General features: G+C 40.4%; 2 protein-coding genes across 5 annotated transcripts in view; one reads left to right on the forward strand and one right to left on the reverse strand.

Annotated features, from left to right (window-relative positions):
• PHKB (phosphorylase kinase regulatory subunit beta) overlaps positions 1-3328 on the reverse strand; it is a 72895-nt gene extending 69567 nt beyond the window's left edge. For 2 of the 4 annotated variants that reach the window (XM_040075077.1, XM_040075078.1), the window contains exon 1: positions 3199-3328. In XM_040075077.1, the coding sequence (XP_039931011.1) occupies positions 3199-3268 (70 nt within the window). In that variant the 5' untranslated portion in view covers positions 3269-3328. Of the gene's footprint in view, positions 1-685; positions 781-3198 lie in introns of those variants that run through there. The other 2 variants (XM_040075080.2, XM_058422035.1) reach the window with 2 other exon arrangements.
• An 87-nt stretch (positions 3329-3415) lies between these two features.
• ITFG1 (integrin alpha FG-GAP repeat containing 1) overlaps positions 3416-16276 on the forward strand; it is a 71650-nt gene continuing 58789 nt past the window's right edge. Inside the window, exons 1-6 of the mRNA XM_040075086.2 lie at positions 3416-3625; positions 6937-7009; positions 8393-8538; positions 10168-10225; positions 10829-10903; positions 13396-13490. Of these exons, the coding sequence (XP_039931020.1) occupies positions 3439-3625; positions 6937-7009; positions 8393-8538; positions 10168-10225; positions 10829-10903; positions 13396-13490 (634 nt within the window). The 5' untranslated portion in view covers positions 3416-3438. The remainder of the gene's footprint in view (positions 3626-6936; positions 7010-8392; positions 8539-10167; positions 10226-10828; positions 10904-13395; positions 13491-16276) is intronic.

A 16276-nucleotide genomic window follows, 5' to 3' on the forward strand; every position in this document is an offset into this window, starting at 1 on the left:
TCACATTTTTTGATGGTCAGAGAGGCAAAACCAAAAAGCCACAGGCAGGGCAGGGGAGTCCAAACCACCCAGTTGTGTCCCCTTACCTGGGCACTCTCCCCAGCACCTGTACTACTACTGTGTTTCCATGAGGACTACACAAGAGTTTTCCCCAATCACACAGTGATATGAATACATCTCATCTCAGTCAAATTCCCTTCAAAACACACAGTAATGATCTGGACAACCTCATGTATTCTAGCTTCTGTGACACCTGAGGAGAAGCTGTGCCAGGGGGCTTTACTTTGCTTCCACTTAATTTCCAAATGTCAAACTTTGTAACCAATGACTGACTGACCGGAAATTTTACTTATCTCTAAACCAGGAGTCAATTGTAAACACCATTCTTAAAGTACCATTCACATGACTGTTATCTTAAAAGAGAAATTTGAGTTCAGAGATGGTTGCACTGAGGGATTCTCACAGGAACTCTAAACAAACAGAACAGGAAGATTTGACAGTAGATTTCAATCTAAGGAGATTACAATTTTCAGAAACTTTTACTGAAAGAGTTCAATTTTTTAAGTTCTAACTGTACAGTGCTAAAAATCTACTAACATGGAACACTGCATGAAACAAAACACACAATTATTTTTTGTTGAATTAAATAGCCACAAACAAAAACAAAACAGAACTGCACACTTACCAAATTTTAAAAAAGCATGCGCAGAGGAGGCTCTGTCATCATCCAAATTGGCCATTTCAAATTGGTGCAGCTAATCACAAACGTCTCAGGCTAAGCTACAGTAATTTTCAAAACCGTTTAGTAAATGTTAAAGGCAATCAGCATTAAATTAAGTGAAAGCAATGTTAGTGGAGTTATTAACACAACAGAGTGCACAGCACAAACTTTCATTACATCTTATGTTTCCTTCTTCTACACTGAACTCTCGGTTTTATTTTGCTTTTAATTCCATAAAACTTAGTTGTTTACTCCATCTGAGTTTACAAAAATTCCATCTTTTGGATATTTGACATGAGCTTTGTTATCCAATAGGAAATTTGCTACAAACGCCAAAAGGTGATGAATGCAATCTGATATACTTGAAGATGCAATAAAAATATTTACTTAGTCCCCACTAAAGTGTTAAGTAACATTAATGATAAGGAGCTAAAACTCTGCTTATGCATAGTGCTGCTTTCATTCCATGTGAAATCTACACCAGAATGTTCCTCGCAGTCATACCCATTACTTAACGCACAGAATATCTAAGTTATTTGAGGTAGGACATCTTCCCCTTTGAAACATGCAAAAGGAAAAACGTGTCTGTAATTATGAAAAGTTTTTCCAAATCTTTAAAGTTTATCTTTTTTAAAGTAAGAAAAATTTCAGCAGCTTGAGACTAATCAACTACTATCTTTAGAATCTGCTTCTAATCAGGGTAGCAACAAATGAAGCAGTATTTTATTGCTTCAGGAAGGGAAATGAAAATGTCTGAATAAAATTTGGTTTTACTGGGAAAAAAGTAATTCATAATTCAACACACATAAACATGAGGATACAAATTACCTCCTACAGGATTGAGTCTTACATGAGCCATTGCTGCAGGCTATAAAACATGAGTCACTGGTGCACTTCAGGCACGTGTGTCCATGTTTACTATATCTTACTCCAAGAAGCACACTAGTAAAAAGAACCCAAACTAAACAAAACAGTGCTGTTAGTGAGCTAGGACTCCAGCACAGGCCTCAGCCAAGGCAGAAAAACATGTGGGGGAGTTTCTGTCCCTTTCTATGAAAATCCCAACCACGTCTCCTTCTGACAGGGCCAGGAAGGAAGAAAAAAGCCCTGATGTTATACAGATTACAACATAAAGATGCAGCAGTAAACTTGAAATATAAGAACATTATTTTTATGTTTATGGTTTTTATGTTTATATGATTGCTACCTGAAAGACAATAAATAAAATTCGATTTTTAAATCAACTCTTTTATCAGGAAAAACCTTTCCTCTAAAATAATGTTTATTTCTTGAGTTAATTTCTTCAGTTGTTATATAAAATGCCATCAACAAATCTGTAGACAAGCTCTGGACAAAATTTGCATGAACTGGGAAAGAAGGAAGTAACTACAATAACAATCTGTCATTGCTCGGAAGACAATTCTTTATACATTTAACAAAAAAGTATCAGGCAGCAGCAGCAGTTAAGAAAGTGACGTTTCTGACACCATCAGATGCCTTCTGCAGACACAGACCTGACCCTGCAGGGGATCCCCAAAGTCCCGCGCTGCCCGGAGGCTCGGGATTCAGGCACCCGGAGCAGGCAGGTGCCAGCCTCGGCTCCGCAGGGCCATGGCTCTATTTGTCAATCAGCCCTCAGAGCACAGCCCGTGTCTCCGCAACCGGGCAGAGTAACAACTCCCTTATGGGCACGCCTAACCGTGCGGCTTGCCAACCAATCTAGGCACAAATTCAACTTTTAAAGCCAAATTAATAGGACCAATCTTTTAACAATCAATTCTTCAGAGCCCTCATAAAGCCCCGTTGTAGCCTCACACTGTCTGATAAGTTATTAGCACAACAAAACCAACCAAACATGCAAGTAAGTAACAACTGAGTTTTAAAAGCATGTATGGCATATAAATAAACACAGGGATCTTTCGGAAAACTTTTTCCATTAGAACAATTAAACTCCTACTATGATGTATTTTACTTTTTAAAAAAAAAAAAAAAAAAAGAAGAAGAAATTCAAACCCCAAGTTTTTTGAAGTTCAGAGATTCAGGCTAACTGGGCGAACACCACCCTTTGGCTTGGGCCAGAACGTGCCCCACAGTCCAGGTTCAGGACAAGCAATGCCCACGCCGTAAAACGGTTACCTTTACCTAAGAGAAACCTGGCAAAAGCTGCTATTTTCCCCTAAACATTCCATCTGTCCCACAACCGCAACACTCTATACGACTGCGGCACTAACCCCGCCACGAGCAGCCGCCTTTGCCCCGTGGGCACAGGTGACACCGTGCGGCACCCGGGGCTGTGCCCGCCAAGGGCGCGGGGCCGCCACCCGCGGGTGTCCCCTGCGCCCCCCGGGGCCGGCACCGCCACCGACACACACGGCGGGGACGGGGAGACAGCTCCGCGCCGGGCCGGGAGCGGGGCAGGGAGTGCGCGAGGCAGAGGGATCCCTGGAGCTCCTCCCGGGCAAGCCAAGAGGTCAGACCTGAGCGTTTGGAGCGAGCGCGCAGCTCCAGCATCTTCCAGCTCACGTCAGCCATGTGAGTGGCGGCCATGGCGGAGCGCTCCCGGGAGCCGCGGGCGCTGGGCGCTGGGTGCCGGCGCCGGGCGGGCCCTGCCCGCCTCCCGCCGTAAAGCGCTGGCGCGGCTCCGCCGCCGCTGCCGCAAACCGCGGCCGGGCCCGCCCCGCTGCCGTCAGAGCGCGGGCGGGGCGAGGCCGTGCGCGATGGGGGCCCGCGGGCCGTGCCCGCCGCTGGCCCCGCTGCTGGCCCTGGCCCTGGCTCTGCTGGGGCCCGCCCGCGCCCTGCAGAATGTGACCGCTCAGCTCTTCGGGCCCGAGGCCCGCGGGACCCTGGCGGCCTTCGGCGACTTCAACTCGGACAAGCAGACGGACCTGTTCGTGCTGCGCGGCGGTGAGTGCGGGGCCGGCTGCGGGCCTGGGGCTCTGGGGGCGCGGGCGGTGCGAGCCGGGCTGCTCGTCCCCTCGCAGCGAAGCGGGGACAGCCCCGGGAGCGGCCGCCGCCGTGCCCCGGCAGCCCCGGGGAGAGCAGCGGGCCGGGGTGACGGCGGGGCCGGCGCTGAGGGACCCGCTCTCGGTGCGAGCTGCGCGGCCAGGAGAGGCGATGGGCTCGCTGGTCCCTGCCATCCCTGGGGTCTGTGCGCTCCCGCCCGCTCGCTCTCCCCGAGCGCGGCCTGGGTGCCCGGGGCTGTGCCGCCGAGGGCCGGCGCGGGGAGCACAGCGTTGTTCGCTGGATGAAACTGACACTTGTGTTTCTCCCGAGGTATTCCCTGTGTGGAATACGCTATTCACTTTGCACTAGAATGGTTCATATAGGGCTCATTTTTCTTTAAAGTTGAATCTGTGAATTAATATAGAGGCTTCACCCTACGACTTGAATGGTCATAAGTTGTTGGTTTGCTCCCGCTTTCACAATATTTTTGGAAACCGAGATGAACATTTCACAGATGTGGAGGAAGAATTGCACATTATCCTACTTCGAACATTATTAAACTGTCAGGGTAGAGAAATTTGTTACAGCTGTCACCTGCCACAAGTTTCTCTTAAGGCTTCAGAAATGGGGAGACCTCAAATCAGGGTTTATTTTCAGGGGTCAGTGTTATTTGCAGACATTAGTCTTGGATTATTTTACTTTCTTGAAGCATGTTAAGACAATAAATTTATTCTCAGATTCACCTTTTTTATTCCTTCAATCTCAGAAATGTTTTTCTAAGTAGCTTTGGTAAAGCATGAGTGACTTTCCCATCTAGTTGAGTTATTGAAATGCATGGCTCCCTGGAAATGTTCCACTGGCTCATCTACTGAAAAAATGGTCAGATTTAAAATGGATGTCTGTGATAAGAGATTTAATTTTTACTTTCTTATCTTTCAGATGAATGCATATAAAAATGTGATAAATTCTAAGTTTCAGAAACGAGATTTGTGATTTCTTTCTCTATAGCAGCACTTAATAAATCATTTTCCTGTGTGATATGACTGTAAAAATCAGCTTGAAATAATGTAGTTGAAAACATTACTTTTCATAATGTTTCATTGAGTCTTTATGAAAAGTAACTACAGAATACTCTCAAAACAAAACGTAATAGTTCTAAATAGTGGGATAAATGGCAGCCAGTTATAGGCAGCATGAGGAAATGAGCGCTGGAGATGACACCAGACTTTGAGGAAGAGGAGGCTGTAAAGCAGCTCAGTCCTAATACTCTTGACCCTTAATAAGGAAAAGGTGATGATGGCTTGCACGTTTTGGTATATATTTTTTTTCTGATCTTGCATTTCTTCCGTTGAATGACAGTAATGTTCCATATGCCCAAATACATAAAAGAAAATCAGATTGTGCTCATACCTTTGTAAGAAATAGTAAACTCTGAATGTAAGAGGTAATCCAGGTCCAAAAGTATCCTGTTGCAAGACCAATTCAAAAGTACTAGTGGACTTTGGGTTTAGCCACTTTTTGAAACTCAGAATATACAAATAAATGGATTTATGCATGCACTTACATGTTTTGTGAGTCTGTGCTTGTAACAGGTCAGTGGGGAAGCTCCTGCTTTTTGCTTGTTTCATGTACCAGCTTCTGGTTATGCTTGATGCCTCTGCTGGTAGTACAGGGCAGTGAGTGAACAGTCTCCTGTTCACCTGCTGCATTTCATGGGGCAATTTGGGAAACTTCTGTGGTATTTATTTCATGTACGTGTGTGTGCATATGGTATATATAACACAGATACTCAGCCTGAAGACCTCTAATCTACATAATTATTGTTTGTGTGGAAACTGTTCCTGTTTTTTCACACCATCCAATGCACTAGGTTTTTTTTGCTGTCCTCTTATCTCAAAAAGAATACAAAACTGAAAACAGCATTTAGGATTGATTGTGGTGGCATAGTAGTTCTGTTCTCTGTTCATGTAATAATTTTTAATAGTTAATTTGTTTTGGCTGTTGATGAGCACTGAGCTGATTTTTTTATATATCTTTAATAACAAAACAAAAAAAAATCTCATTTCTCAGTGTTGCAGCTAACTTGGAACCTGGTACATGTAAAAAACACATTTGTCTCTTTACCTTGGTCATTACTTTACCAAGTAGCTGATAGAAGGGCAGGTGAGCGTGTGAGGTGTGAAATGGGAGTTGCAGGTGCAGCAGGCAGCCCCCAGGTGCCCTGTGTGAGGCTGGGGCAGCCCCAGGCTCCTGCCCAGCCTGTGCCAGGCCTTTCCCTCGTCAGGAAGGAGCTGCAGCTCAGGCAGCGTTACCCTGGGCCTCTGCTGCTCTGGTCTCTCTGAAAGGGCTCCTGTGCATTTAATCATTTGGTGGTGGATTCTCCTCCTCCTCAAGAGGTTTGTGGCAGGTGCCTTCTGTTTGTATTCTCTGCTACTTCACAGCTGTGAACTCTGCCACAAAACAATGCTCTTAAAAAGTACTGTGGTAGCTCAAGTTTGGAGCTTCTTTTAGAGAGAATGGTTTTGTGGTACTGCAGCTGGGTTTATTGGAGAATGAGGGGAGGAGAAAAAGACAACTGTTGCACTGTGAGCTATGTTTTACTGACAGAGGTAAGTGCGTGTGTATTGTGGTTTACCGACTGAAAATTTTATTTCATCATTGAGGTTAGAGTTCTTCTTTTCTTCCCTGAATTTTAGTTATTTCTGCAACATAAAATACGGGCTTTTATTTAGAGCAACCCTGAAGCAGTGAAATGATACTTGTATCTTTTTCTCCAAATTAGGAGATGCTGCAGGGAACCAGGTAAATTCTGCATTTCCTTTAAAGTGCTTTGAGCAGCTGACATGGAAAGGCAGTATCAGATCCTGCTATGTGAGACATAGTATTAAAAGAATTACTTTGAGCTAGCTTTTGAGCTTTAATTAGTTTTGTGGAACTGCTGCCTATTACTCTTCCATGAGTAATATTTCTTAGTCCATTACAGAAAGTTTTATTTTAAGCAATGTGATAAAAATAACAGAGAGAAAGTTCTAACACTAAACCCTCAAAGAAGATTTGTGATATTAGCATTCCCTTGAGATGCAACTGACTTTGTGTTGAAGAATTGCTCTTTTGCTTCCTTTCGAATGAGGAGGAAGTAGTGGTATGAGACATCTTTCAGAGTTTTTGCTGCTGTGGGGAATGGTCATTTGTGGCAGAGTTGTTTAAGTGTTGGGTTTGTGTATAAGCCATTTCAGTCTTCTCTGTTCTCATGGTCTCGCTTGCCTTGGCAGGAAATGAGTTGGTGATCTTTTTGGCTGACCAGAAGGAACCCTACTTTAAGCCCCGTGTTAGGCTACCAATGAAGTAAGTGTGGATGCTCAATGCTGCCACAGCCTGTTTTCCTTGAAGGCAGCTCTCTGCACTCAGTGGGAATTGTCTGTGCTCTTGTTACCTCTCTGACTTGTTGTTCAGCTTGCCCTTACAGCTCTAGTTCTTGACCAACTTCCTGATTCATTTCCCGGTGCGTTTTTGTTTTGTTGGTCAGATGACAGAATCTGTGGAGATGAGTTGTGTCATTCATGTTGTTGACTAATAAGTTGGACTTCCCACCCCTTATAGAATGTATATGGTTTAGGTTTTGTCTTCAAATTAGTATTTAAAATACCCATATGTTGAAATATTTTTGCAGTTGATTTGGATCTTCAGGATTTTATTTCCTAGTGAAGCAAACTGTCATTCCATAGTATACACAGGTATTCATGGTGGGTAGCTTTAGTATCAATCCCAAGATGTGTTTTCAGGGAAATTCATCTATTTGCTGTAGTTACTAATGGAATCCAGCTATTATCATCTGACTTAGAAGAAATATGAAAAATGGTGTTCTGGTATTTCTGTGTAGAGAGCTGTTCTTTTTTCAGGTTTATGTGTGGCCTTTAAAAAAAATCAGTTTTTAATAAATGTAATCTGTTTATGTGCATATATGTATGTCTAGCTTTAATATCCTGTAATACTATTATGGTTATTGCTTATGAATAATGCTTACCAACAGTATTATGTTTATTAAAAGTTAAATTGCTTTTATAGCTCAGCTTTATCTTCTATATTCTACATATTTTTATTTTTCCTTATTTCCTTCTGTCTTGGAAGGAATTAATTTGTTAAATGCATTAGAAATTATCTGGTTTTAATCCTTAACATGTCCCATGTTTGTGGGTGTAAAGCAGAGTCTTAAGTAGGTAAGCAAATAAAAAAAGAAAGAACAAACAAAAGTGGGACAGTGGAGTAAGACCTGGCAGCAGGTAGGAGGAAGTGGCATTGTCTTTTCAAAAATCTGCCTGTGCCTGACTCCTGCTGTTTAAACAGCTCCTGTTGCTTTGTGCTCCTGCTATTGGAGTGCAACCAAGAGATCCTGCTCACTGAAACACATTTTGGTTGACTGGTTCTACAACAAATGGGAGGATTTAATGAAGTGTAGATAGCATTAACAAATAGGATACATCTGAAGAGTGCCTGATAGCTGAAGTTTAGAGTTAAAATGTCATTTTCCTTAGACAAAGCCTGTCAGGTGCGTGATTTTGAGTTACTTTTGCAATTGGTAAGACTTTGTCGTAAACCAAGGTGTTGAAGGGTAAGATTGTATTAGCCCAGCTAATAATAATTGAGAGAGCCTTTGACCACACAAGTGTTTTTTTCATGCACACCTTTTTACAATTATTTGTGTGGGGGGGCTTTTGTTTTTAATTCCAGATCTCTTGGTGTCACCATAACCAGTGTAGTTCCTGGAGATTATGATGGAGATTCCCAAATGGATGTCCTTCTCACTACCCAGGCCCCAAGTCATGGCAAAGATGAACTTTCAGTGTTTATTTTTTGGGGACACAACCAAACACTAGGTGAGTTGCGGAGACTGGTTCTTAATGAGATTGTTAGACTTCTTAATCAAAGTATTGTCACAGAAGTTACAACTCATTTTTACAATGTAATGATTGTTTTTACAACTAAAATAGAGATTAGCAGCTCTTCAGCTTCACACCCATACATTATCCTGCTGTTAAACTGTGTTCAATAATTAATGAAAGGGAACAATGCTTGCAGTATATTATGCAACAGATAGAACCAAACATTATTCTAATTTGGCAGTACCTATTAATTGAAGAGCTGCTTCTCATGGCTTCCCCATCATGCATGTCAGCTTCACAAAGACTATCTCAGAAGATTTATCTTCAGTTTAAAATGCACAGGGAACCTGGCGTGAACTTCAGTGCATCAACTCTCAAAATAGCATCCCTAAACCTACCAACAGTAATATAATATTTATGTTAAACTAAACACTTTAAAGACAGTGGCACACTAAAGTGGGTATTGGAAGAAAGTTTCTAGAGTGTCTATCACTGGAAGTTTTCAAGACCTGTAGAATTAAGTTTTCAGGAGTCTCTTAGCAGTTTTTGAGGTATAGCTAATTCTGTCTTTGGGTATAGTCATGAGTTGCGTGAATTCTTTTGGGGTCTTTTTCTGGTTTCTGTTGACTTTGCTAGGAAAGGGTTTGGGGAAGAATTTAGGGTTTGAACAAGGACAAATAAGCAAAGGAAAATACTCTTTAATCCACAAAAACTACTGAAGAATAATCACTATTGTAAACAACTGTGTTATGGAATAGTTACAGGTGAGTTTGCCTCAGACTCCGTTGCTTCTGGCTTTAGTCAGAGCTGAAACAAGCAGCCTGGAAAAGTGCAATGGATCAAATATTGAGGGAATAGCAGGCATCTCTAATATTGGGAAGAATATGAGGACTTGAATTAAGTTACTGTTTCATTTCGGGAATAAAACCTAAGTGTTGGGGGATGCAAAGGAGTAAATGGGGCCTGGAGGAGGAGTGAGAGGTTAAAAAGTCAAGCAGTGGTTGGTGTGGGACCTCTCCTTGGCTAATAGGAGTTTGACAGACAGGTCAATAGGAGGGGACAGTTGTATGAAATGTGGAAATTGTAAAGACAAACATTGTGGAGAGAGAAGGGAAATGGGAATAATCTGGCAAGGAGTTTGGCTTACAAGTAAAAGTGAAGTCTAAAGTGATAACCTGATTGGAACTTACTCCCCGCTTCCCATTAAGAAAGTCTACCTTTACTGCTTATTTCAGGTACTCAGTGTGTATCATTAAGTATGTTTTTTACAGTGACAAAACATTAAGCAGTAGTTTAACATACTATGTTAAACTTTTAGCCTGTCTTCATCCCAGCTGTTTCAGTTTTCCTGTATCTGTGTGATTGCAGTCATACACACTAAGATCTACTTAGAATAATTGGTTGAGGAGTTAAGTGGAAAGGGAAAAAGCCTTCAGTATTTTAACTGTAACTCACCCTTACCTGCAAAATTTCTGGAAGCTATTTAGTTTTGTGTATTAAGTGGTGCCTTTTTTAATCATAAAACTGATGGTTTTAAATGAATAGAAGAATCGTGTCTTAGTTGAAAATGCAAATGTCCGAATATATGGGTAACTGAATCAAATTCATGTTTTCTGTTTTCAGATCTTAACCATAAAACTGTGTTAAATAAGACTTTTTATGATGAGCCTCTAGTAATGGAGTAAGTATGACCTACTTTTTTAGAAAAACACTTTTATAGTAGTGACTAAGAACAACTTAAATATAATTTTAGTGCTGAAATTTGAAACACGTGCTCTTTATCTTTAAGAACAGGGTGGTTTGTGTAATGTCAGCTGATCTAGCAAAAGATGATGAACCAAAATAATTATCTTTGCAATTCTTGTATATTATATTATCCTGGCAATAGTAACTGCGTGATCTTTTAATTTCTTTCATTTCAGTACTCTGAGTATTCAGAAAAAAAGCCATTCATTTATCAGCGAATTTTGTAAAGCAAAAACCTTACTAGCTTATCAAAATGAGCAAATATCCCATTCACAATGTGCTTGCCTGTGTGTGAAATGCTGAACAAAAGTGGAGGGGGAGCAGATTTAGAAAGCCAAAGCACAGGCAGAGTGTGAAACACTGACAGACCTTTACTGCTACCAGCAACTCAGACAAGAGCCAAAATTCAGAGGAGGCTCACAGCTGAGAGTTCTTCACGGCTCGGTGGGAAAATGTGCAAGCGCAGATTAGTTTAAGAACAGGTGGTTTGCACTCCTGTAGTGACTGAGGTGGTACTGACATTGTGTTCCATTTTCAGCTTTAATGGAGATTTGATTCCTGATGTGTTTGGTGTCACGAGTGACTCGAGTAAGCCGCAGATCCTGCTAGGCGGGTAAGCTGAGGGCTCGAGGGTCAGCAGGGCTTGGGCACTTGGGCATTGTGCATCTGCTTCCCATTAAAGTGTAAGATTTATATTTAGCTCTTCGTGCAAATGGGAATCTTCTTTCTGTCCGTGGCAAACATTCAGTGACACTCTTCATCTGATCTTGAAAGTGTTATTTTCTAGGGCAAGTAGACATTCTATGAGAGCTGAGAAAACAGAACCACCGAGAACAGACATCAGAAATAGGAAAAAATCTTTCTTGGAACAATTAGTTCTAAGAAATTATAGTCTCATTTGTTTAGTACACTTTTGATGATTAGTATTATTATCTGTGTTATGGAACTTGTGCTGTACAAAAGCTGCTTTCAGGTTGATGATGCAAGAACTACTAAAACACGTCTTATCATTAAAAGGATGGCTAAAGGAATTGCAAGTGTTTGGTGTAAGCTTAAAAAAATAATGCTCTCATCTGTCTGGGAAATGTTTTACAATGGAGAGCTTGGACCATAGGAAATCAGAAGCACAGGAAATGTGGGATGTTAGGGCAATAAACGATATATTTTGAGGAAAATATAGGGGAAGAGATTTATGAAGTGACATAAAGCAGAGGTGACTAAGTAGCACACAAGTGTGCATACAAGTGATGTCTGTATCACATCCCTTGTGTTAAGGAGTGCCTCAGGCCACTCTTGGGCAGATAGAAGTTAACTGAAGCCTTGTGAGATGAAATTGCAGTGCAGGGGACTAAGTTTCATTATTAAAATTTCTGCTAGCCCTGAAATTTCTGGAATGGGACCACTTATCAAATACTGGAGTAAAAATAATAGCATATTTAAATGCTTAACAAGGACTGTGCAAAGGATTATTTTTAACTGTTTTGAATGTGAACAATGAAATCAAAGCATAACAAGAGATTGTGTCTCTACTGTCTCCGAAGAACCAGTCTGTAACAAAAAAATACAGAGTAGCAATGTCTCTTCTAGTATTGGGCAGGATGCCAAAGATCTTCATCTGTCATTTGAAAATAAAAAAAAACCCTGTATCTGTAGTTCCTAACTAGCTCTTTTCCTAGGATAAATAACATTTGAATGTGTCAGTGGAAACCATGCCCTTCTTGGCAGTGTGTTTTTTTTTCATTAATCCCAACTCGAATTGTATCACCATACTCATGCTGGTGGCTTATGAAACAGGTTTTGGATTCACAAGGATGTTTCTGAGCACTTTGCAATGATTTTATATAAAATAAATTCTATGAGCTTTTGAAGAAATGGGAAAGATTTGTTTCATTTTGTTGAAGAATTCTTCTAGAAGCTTTAAGATACAAATAAACTTACTCATAGCTCAACATGAGATTGAGTGCTATAGGTAATAGCATAAGCCATGTCTTGTTCATGGACAAAAGCTTTGTCATCTGCTTTGAAAAGCACTTTTCTATTTTAATCCAAAATGTTTTAACATTTATTCTAGAGCTGTATGTTAGTATGACTAACTTCATTGGTAGTCTTCAAGACTGAACAGACAGAAAAACCTAGAGAAAATACTTAATTATTTCTTTAAGATTAGGTGATGCATTTTAACATTCCTAAGACTTAGTTATGATCTCTGGAAAGTAATCACAATACTGTTTATTTTCTTACCATAAAATTAGTCAAGTAAGGTAAGGACTTTATTAATATGTATGTAATGTCACTGGAATAAATAATTTAGTTCCCAACTAGCAGTAGTATTATTTCTGCCTGCTGCTGTGTCATGCACATTGAGATTTTCCTGAGTGTTTTAGCTGAGGATTCTGAAAGTCACATATCTGATGACTCAGCCGCTATGACTTTTGAAGGGTTTGTTTCACTTCAAATCACTGCTAATAGGGAGGTTTGCTGGAAGTTCAGCCATTTTTAGAGCAGAAACCAGCGGGGTATATGTATTATTACAAAATAAAAGTATCGCCTGCTTGGGAAATTAGATCATTAGCTAGTAGTCCATCAGAATGTGAAAGTTTAATTCACGTGTTGATTTTTAGGTGAGCTGAAATAAAATGTCTTTCCATGCATCAGGCATGAGCTGCTCTAACAGCATGTGCTGACTTCTGCTCATATTTATTAATCAGAAAGGAGATTCCAGAAGTACTTGGAGAAGTAAAGCAGCTTGAGGGAGCTGGGAGGACAGGGATCAGTGTCTCAGGATTTGCAAATATGATCAGACGCTTGGCACTAACTATAACTTTGTGGGTAGGAACACTGTTCTGTGCAAAAAAAAAAGTTGCTTTAGAAAATTAATAAATTGGTATTGAAGCCCCTGTGCTATGAATCATCCTTCAAAGAACCTTTCAAGCAATTACTGAAGTTACTTAGTATATTGTAAGCTAACTAGGAATTTTATCTTAGCATTGGGAGAACATGCTTTCTGTCCCATTTTATTTGAAGTTTCACTGTTTATTGAAGCCATATTATCACGATTAACAGTCCCTCCACATTGATGAAATGTATTTTTATTCCTGTCTGTAGGAACTTGTCATGGCATCCTGCGTTGGAAACTCAAAGTAAAATGTATATACCACACTCTCATGCCTTTATAGATTTAAATAATGACTTCACTGCTGGTAAGTCATAGACGTGTTAAATACCATCCTAAAAATAATTATCACTAAGTGTCAATGTCATGTGTTGCAACTTCCTTCAGTAATTATATGATTTTGCTACTTCTGATTTGGGTTTTTTAATTACCTAATTTTAGTATCGACAATTTGAAAATTCTGGGTTTTAAAAAACAACTTTGAAAATAAATCTCAATAACATTTTCTACTTCTTGATGAGAATCATAACTACTGCTTGTTCTGAATGATGTTGTGTTCACCCTTAAAGTCTTCTTTCCTTCTCTTCGCAACGCTGTACTCTAGTATTCGTGGCAACTGCATCAGGGCTGCAGGTTTTCATCTTGAGTCTGGAAATAGTCAGGAATTCTGATTCAGCAGAATGTTTTTCAGACTGGACTTAAAATTTCTTTTCAGGACTTCATTATGACTTCATTCTGTTTTATTGTAGTTAGTTCTATCACTTATAGAACTTGCATACCTGGCTCATATTTCCAAGCACATTTAAATATTGTGATAAACTTAATTTCTTCACACATTCATTTAATTCTGAAGTGCTTTATCTTCTGCTAGATGTGCAATGTACATCAATTCATATATGGTAATTTTGGAAAGGGAGCTTATCTTTTTCCTGTTTAGTTGCATGGGAGTGGGAGAGGAATGAGTCCATAAATTTAATTAAGATGCTTATAAATGCTGGGGATTAAGTTAATTGCTTTAGCATGCAGTCAAACATTAATATTCAGTTCTGGCACATTGCTATGTGAAGCTGTCAAGTGGAAATTCCAACTGGAAAATTAAATATATGGTTGCTTACCATAATCAGTGTCATGTAATAACCAGTTCTAACATACTTAGCTCTAGAAGCCTTTTGGAATTTGGTTTTAGCAGCATAAGCAGCATAGATGAGCATTCCAGGTAGTATTTCAAGTTGAGCATTGAAATCTAAACTCAGAGGTGAGTAAAGGTAAGAAGTCTAAGATTCTTATATTGGTCAGTCACAGATTGATCAATTTTTCAAGGTTTTTGACAGCTGCCAGACTAAAGAACGTTCCAAGAGTTCTAGTTAGTGCTGCTGCTATGTGGAAGCTCCTTTATTAAATAGAAATGAGAGTCAGGATCTTTGTGTGGGTAGTGCTAGGAGCTTTTATAGATTCACATCTATTTTTATATCTCAAGATGTGAGTAGAAGCTCCCGTGAAGCTCTTCCCATAAAGATCCTGATTTTTACTTGCTTGTAGCAGCAAGGCTGTGACACCTTGGGCTGAGGTACTACATTAGGGTGTTATGTTTAGTGCTGTGGGAAGTGTTATGTTACAGGAAACTGGGGAAAATTGTAAGGAAAATAATTCATTCTGACAAGAAAACTGGAGAAAATATTACATTTTTTTTTTTTAAGTAATGTTTTACTTCTAAGGTGGGAATAATATTTCTTTTTAACTGTCCCTATGAAGATGGGACTAACTGGGAATAAGACATATGTTGCTGAAAAATAGTATCAGTGTATCTGATATTTCATGACTGATGTGTTTTTCCAAGAGTTCTTCCTTGCCAGAATGAAAAGTCACCTGTTGTCTAGTCCTGCCTGCACGTTTATGGCAGCTCCCTGACATCAGCACCAGTAACTGCCTAGAACTGGGGCTGCTGAGGAGCACAATTCATTGTCACTGGAGTTTTCAAGTTGATCCAGCTCACCATGCAGGATTGTCAGAGCTGATGTAAGCACAGGGAGAAGGTTGACTCCTCTTTCAGTAGCAGCAGTTGTAGCCTGCCTTTAACCAAGCATGGAATTGTACCCTGAGTCTCACTGTGCCTCTTCTGTAAAATACCTGTGCAGTGTTCTCACCGCATCTGCTGTAATTTGTGTCTGTACAGAGCTGGCCAAGTGACTCATAGGTAGTCATCAAAGAAGTCAGGTGATAGAATTTAGGGGAAAAAAGGGCAAAACAACAGAAGCTGCTGGTGAGGCTGGTGGGAAATGCACTGGAGCAGGCAGGGCAGAGGCAGTGCTGCGTTTCCAGTGTTTCTCCATGGAGCCTGGCACTGCTTGGCTCACAGGAGCTGGTGGGGAGGAGGAGAGCACTCCTGTGACTCAGTATTCACCCACACAGTCATTCTTCAGTGGGAACAAAGCCTCATTAAGAGCAGGGCCTGGTGCACATTAGAATTGTATTAATTAAAAGGGAGGCATTGACAAGATGCAGGGGAATAATCTGCCTGCTGGAATCGTGTGGCCCAAAACACTTAATAATCATGGGATTTGATGCTGCTGTGGGACTTTTGGACTGAAATATTCAGGCTGTTTACTCACAGGCAGTGCTGCTCTTCATGATTATAAGGATATAATTGCAGCTAAAATGGATGGAGTGATTTTTGTTTACAAATAGATCACCAGGACATGCCATTTTAGTTGTTCTTCCTGGGTTTTTTTTGCAGGTATTTTTAAAGGTTTTTCTAATATTTGACAATATTTTGGGGTCTTTGTATTCTGTAACAGATGCAGCCAATTTGATGATTTTTAGCTGGGCTATTTCTGGCAACTCTATCATTATAAACAGCTTAGGAGATTTAAAGTGTGCTTGACATAAAAAAAAAAAAAAATCCTCTCTGGGCTGAGAAGCTTTTTGCTAGTTTATTGCCTAACCCGTTTTCAACCTGCTCATATTAAACATTCAGAATGGAGCTTTTAATTGCCACACTTCTCATACTCTGGGTGAAATGAAGTTGAATTGTTATGATTTCATTATATGAGAACTTTCTCATAAAGATGTGTTTAATCCCTAACAGTGCTTCAT

The sequence above is a fragment of the Hirundo rustica genome, chromosome 11 (genome assembly GCF_015227805.2).
Source record: "Hirundo rustica isolate bHirRus1 chromosome 11, bHirRus1.pri.v3, whole genome shotgun sequence".
NCBI classification, from domain to species: Eukaryota; Metazoa; Chordata; class Aves; order Passeriformes; family Hirundinidae; genus Hirundo; species Hirundo rustica.